The sequence below is a fragment of the Lolium perenne genome, chromosome 4 (genome assembly GCF_019359855.2).
Source record: "Lolium perenne isolate Kyuss_39 chromosome 4, Kyuss_2.0, whole genome shotgun sequence".
Lineage (NCBI taxonomy): Eukaryota > Viridiplantae > Streptophyta > Magnoliopsida > Poales > Poaceae > Lolium > Lolium perenne.
Genome location: NC_067247.2, coordinates 405,809,055 through 405,814,606, shown reverse-complemented (window position 1 = coordinate 405,814,606; position 5,552 = coordinate 405,809,055). Strand labels below are relative to the sequence as shown.

The window sequence follows — 5,552 nt, the reverse complement described above, 5'->3', positions numbered from 1 at the left end:
AGAACTTTCGCCAGATCAGACAAGAGCATCCGGCATCCTACACGCCGGATCGCATCTTCCAGGACGATTCCGACGCCGATCCCTACGTGAGGGGAAGGAAGCAAATGGGTCGCACCCACACCCCTCGTCCCGGTAAGGACTCCAGTTCGACCGACGAGGCTGTTATACTTGAGGCATTTTGGTCCTTCGTTTTCTCATCCGTCACTTTTTTTTCTTTCTGCAGACCTTCCCTCGGCAGGCTACGAGGGCCGGAAGAACAAGGCGCCCGCAACCGAGGCTGGCTCAAGCCATGCCCCTCCTGCCAAGCGTTCCCGGCAGGAAGTCGTTGGCGGTAGGAAGGTTACCGCCAAGCATCACCGGCAGATGCCAGTTGCCTCTGGGTTTCGCTTCGCGGTTCCCTTTCCGACTGCTTTTCCTCAATCATCATTTTTCTCTTCTTCTTTTCCAGGCCTGCCCTCAAGATAACTAAGAGCGCATCTGGCATGAGGCCGGAAGGCTCTGAGGGTTCGCCCATGGTGTCACCTCCTCCTCAACCAAGTCCGGTACCATCTGGTGTCGGCAAACCTTCTGCCTCCCCCCTGGGGGGCAGCACAAGTTCGGGGTGCGCGGCCCCTAAACCTCCACAGCACCGCGCGTAGGAGAAACCTGTTTCTCCTCCCAAGACTCAAGATACCGGCGCCAGCAACATCGGCGCCGGCGCTGAAGACATTGGACAGGGGGAACCTCTCGTTCCTCCTGTCCCAAAAAAGAAAAAGAAGAATACTGCTTCCTCCCCCTCCAAGGCCGTGCCTGACTCTTCCGGGCCGGCTAGCTCTTCTCCGGCCAAGGAAATTCCTGGGGCTTCTACGCCGTCCAAGGCTCCGACGCCTCCGCCGGCCGCTTCTACCGGCGGGCCCGCTCCTGCGCCTTCCTCGCTGGTGCTGCACGCCAGCCACACCTCCGTCGTGGCCGGAGAATCGGCTTCAGCTCAGCTAGGCCGGATCACCGAGCTGACCCGCGGAGGGGCCGAACTGGGGCACCTCGCTGACTACGCCCACAAGTGGAATCAGGTGGATTTGTCCCCTACGACGTGCGGCCTGGGGAAGGATAAGCTGCCGGTTGCGGACCCCGCCGGCCCCCGTAGCACCGCCCAGCACCTTGGCCGGCTGCGGCGCGCTATCAAAGAATTTGACATCGCGTGGCACGACGCCAACAACAATATGGTGGTAAGCTGCACAAACTCAATCTCTTTTACATCCTTGCCGGTTTTACTTTTCCGGATTATATATCTTCCCAGTCCCCGAGTTTCGGGTTGAGAGCGCAGCTCTCAGCGCGAAACTTTGCTAAAAACATGAAAAACCGGCATAGCCAGTCCCCGAGTTTCGGGTTGAGAGCGCAGCACTTAGCGCGAAACTTTTCTTCTTGTCGGCATCTTTCTTACCGAAAAACCTTTTTATCTTGAACAGAGCACGGCGACCACCCGGAAACAGCTCTTTGAAGAGCTGCTATGGGAGCACCGGGAGCTTTTGGAAGCCCACAGCCAATGCCAAGGTTCGCTTTTTTATTTTCCGGCTTCTTTTTACCGGTTGCTTCTTCCTTTAGGTACTTATAAAATTTTCTATAGTTCAGCTATCCCGGAAGCCACCATCGAGGCCCTGTCCTCCCAGGTCGCGGTGCTCCAAGGTATCATTTCTTTTCCGGTTGCCCTACATCTTTTTCGTTTTACCGGAGTTATTTTTCTGTTAACGCCTTCCCTTCCGGCCTGCAGCTGAAAAGGAGCGGCTCGTCAAGGAGCATCAGCGAGCCCTGGATGTTCAGAAGAACAACTTCTCTGAACTGAAGGCACAGCTCAGGGCGGACGAATCCCGGCATTCCTGGGAGCTCGAGAAGGTCCGGGCGGCAGCGGAGGTTAAGTTGAACGAATCCTTGGAGGAGTTCACGAACTCCACCGCGGTGCTGCGGGCTGAGCTGGAGGAGCAGACCAAGGCCCGGGAAGAGCAGATCAAGGCACGGGAGCTGGCTGAAAACCAGGTCGCCGCCCTCATGACGGAGCAGAAAGACTATGACCGGTTGGTCGTACAAACCGACACGCTGCTCCTCAGTAAGCCCTTCTTCTTTCCTTTACTGCTTATAAGCTTATGTCATTCGGTAGCATGTCCTTATCCTTTTTATTTTCTTGTAGGGATCTTCCCGGACTCCCAGGAGTACGCCGTCCGGAAGGTAGAAGAGCGCAGGACGGAGCTGTCTTTCGGCGACCGGGAGCTTCCCTGGGATGCCTATGACCACCTGGTCGCGCTCTCCTCCCGGGTTCAGCACATGCGCGTCGTGGATCGGCACTTGGTGGATCTACCAGATCATGCCAAGGAGATCTGCAAGGTGATGTGGCCTGAGGAGGCGGTACCGGAGAGCGTAACGCTTATCTCCGACCGTCTCAAGGACACCTGCCGGAGGATCCGGGAATGGAGATGCTCTGCGGCTCGTGCCGGAGCAGATGCGGCCCTGCGCGTCGCCTGCTCCTGGTACGAAGACTTGGATTTGGATGTCTTCCGCGCCGTTCCTGATGAAGCACCCACAGACACGGATCCGGTCTTGACCGCCAAGCGCCAGGATCGTGCCTACCGGATTGCGGAGTTCGCCCCCTTCCGCACCTTCATCCCTCCCCCTCCCGAAGTCAAAGAGGCGCTCTCTGACGACGAGGAAGAGATCGAGGAGGAGGGAGAAGAAGGATCCGGAGAAGGTGCTGCTCCCCCGGAAGCTCCTGAGGCTTTAAATTCTACCCCGGTATGCCGGGGTTTATGATGTATGATAAAACTAAGCATTTCTTTTGCTTTGTGGTACAACAATTGTGCTTATGCCGGTATCTGTTTACCGGTGAGCATTTAAATTAAGTGTTATGTGCTAACTTAGCATTTTGCATATCGTTTGCTTTGATCTTGCACTGTGAAGATTCCGGAGTTTTTCGACATCCAATCCGATGCACACTTGATTCTTTTGCTTTGCCTCTACCTACCTCTCTGGGTTTTTTGGCGTACGAGTCGCAAAGTTCTTTCGCCAAGCAAGCATTTTCTTGAACTTATAAAAAATTCAAAATTTTTCACAAAAAACCGGTTTAAATGAGGTTAGTTAAATTTTTCCGGTATTGATTGGTCCCATTCATCCTCTTCGTGTTTCACGTGCTTAGTTCCTACCGGTTTATCTTGCTTGCCATGAAGCCGGTCTGTGGACAACAGCATAGTCGAAGACTCCAATAGGTTTAGCACGTTACTAAACCGGAAAGAAAAAATGTTCACCAAGCAACCGGTAAACTGAAAAAATAAAAACATTACATGCAATTTCCGGCAAAGGCAGTCCCCGAGATTCATGTTGGGGGGATAACCCCCGGTATGCCAAAGGCATGCCAAACCGGATGGTTTGAGCCATCAGGATACCGGTTAAATGTTCATACCGGAGTCTAAGATAGGCGTTTGGCTGAACAGGACTAAGCCGGTATCCTCAGAGGAGGGATACCGGAACCGGATAGAAAAGGTACCGGGCCACCGGAAGGAAGAGCTTGTCGGCAAGACTGGTCAAAGATCCTCTCCGGAGCTAGAAGACAAAGATGAGCTAAGCAAAGTAGCTTTAAACGAAGGGCTGACGATAAAGAAGAAGATGACGAAGAAAGAAGCCGGAGGACGTCAGCCTCCCTGATTAAAGAGGACCCCGGTGTCATCTATGATTAAAGTAGCTTTGTAAAGTAGTTTGTCTAGTCAAAGATACCATTAGGGTTTCCTTGCCCTGTAAGCCACCCTCTCCCCTATATAAAGAGAGGGGGCAGCCCTCCTTATGGGCAAGACAGAGCGACGCACAGAAGTAGGAAGGCACGAAGCACAACCCTGTAACTGGTGAGAATCAATGAAAATAGTGATCTAGAGCGAGTTCTTCCTTGTGTCTTTCTTCTTCAACCTCTGGCCTTGGCCAAGTTCTTGAGGAAACCATCCGGAAGTTCATCCCACCTGATCAAAAACCCTCCCCCGAATCCTCTAGCGTCCATTCGGCCCCAATCTAAGCCATCCTATGGCATCTGTCTGTTCACCACGACGACAGTTGGCGCCCACCGTGGGGCATGAAGTGGCGCTTGAAGGAGTTCATATTCGGGCGGGCATTCTTGAGGTCGCCGGCGAGCGTACGGTGTCCGCGCTCGTGCAGCGCATCTACGCCATGGATTTCATCAACGACAACGCGGGCTGCTTCGCCAACGGCGGCATCTTCCCCAAGAACGGTCGCGTCATCGAGTTTGGCAGCCACCGCGTCTACTTCGGCACCGTCCCTGTGCGCCAGCGCCTCTCGCCGGTGCTGGTGGCACCGGACCCACCAAGATGGCTCTGTGCTGGCCGCGCCGCCGGCAGCGTCGAGGTAATGATGACCGGCGTGGTTGGTGCAGGAAAAGAAGCTGTGGGTGAAGGTGCTGGTTGTGCGGTTTCGACCCGTGCGGCCAAGCCACCGCTGGAGCGAGACGCAGGTGCAGCGGGAGCATCGTCCGCGCCACCGGAAACACCGCTCCAAGCAGCGATGAACGTCCTCGCCACCCCCATCGCGCAGAACGTCGATCCGGCAGCGGCTCAGGCGGAGCTGGAGGCGCAGCGCCAGAAGGTGCTCGAGAGCGGCAAGGACATCCTCCGGGCGCAGCGCGAGCTGAACCTAACCCTACGTGAGTATAACGCTGCCCATGGCTTTGCTTCTGTTAGCGCGCATGCTGCTAGGATGCCGGAAAACCGGCTAAAAGCTCGCAACCTAGATCAGGATTTGTGCAAAGAGATTCTTACCGGCAAAAGTACCTCTGCATCTGTTAGCATCGTAGAAAAACCTAAATACAGTAGCCCGGATAAAACTATAAAAGCTGCTAAAGCTGCGGTAGAGCTATGCGAGTCGCTTTCCGGAGATGCTTTGGCAAAATAGCAAGAGCGTGTCAGAGAGCTGCTGGAAACAATTGAGCAGCAGAATGCTGAGCAGCTGGCTAAGCTGAACAAAGCCGCGGCCTCAAAATCCGCGCGTTCAACAAAGAATGCCGGAAGCAGGTCCCATGGGCAGGCATCGTCCCCCCATCCGGACAAAAGAAAAGAAAAAGAAATGAACGCACAGCAGATGACTGTGTATGATCCAGTTCTTGCCGGAAAGCAACAAGCCGGGCAACACGATGCCGGTAGAAAAAGCCAAGGGGCAGGTCGAGGCTACGCCAGAGGAGGCTATGCCGGAAACAATCATGCCGGTAGATGCGAGACCGGGCAAAATTATCGAGCTGCAAGGGCAGCGTACGATGAGGAGGAAATAGATCCCCCGAGGTACCGGCAGGCAAGGGCCGCGGTACCGGAATGTTACGACGAAGCTGATTCTGCAAGACCGGCAGCATACCGGAACCCATTGGGAGAACGCTTGGGAGAGAGATACTTACCGGAACGGGATGCGAGGCACCGTCTGGATAGAGTGTACTTATCAGAAATAATCGAGGAGGAAGGTCCTCCAGGCCCAAAATGCTTTGGCCCAAGGATCATGAGAGAAAAACCACCAGTTCGCAACTTTATGTTGCCCCGTGACAC

The 5,552-nt window shown here is 54.7% G+C and overlaps 1 protein-coding gene across 1 annotated transcript; it reads left to right on the top strand.

Annotated features, from left to right (window-relative positions):
* Positions 1-1,722: 1,722 nt before the first annotated feature.
* On the top strand, positions 1,723-2,778 carry LOC139830430 (uncharacterized). Its single transcript, XM_071818430.1, has 2 exons — positions 1,723-2,080; positions 2,162-2,778. The coding sequence occupies exons 1-2, from the start codon at positions 2,023-2,025 to the stop codon at positions 2,776-2,778; spliced, it is 675 nt and encodes a 224-aa protein (XP_071674531.1). The 5' UTR covers positions 1,723-2,022.
* The last annotated feature ends 2,774 nt before the right edge of the window (positions 2,779-5,552 follow it).

Coding starts and splice junctions, on each gene's coding strand:
- LOC139830430 (XM_071818430.1), top strand. CDS start 2,023: ATGACGGAGCAGAAAGACTATGACCGGTTGGTCGTACAAACCGACACG. Junction 2,081..2,161: donor AACCGACACGCTGCTCCTCA/GTAAGCCCTTCT, acceptor ATTTTCTTGTAG/GGATCTTCCCGGACTCCCAG.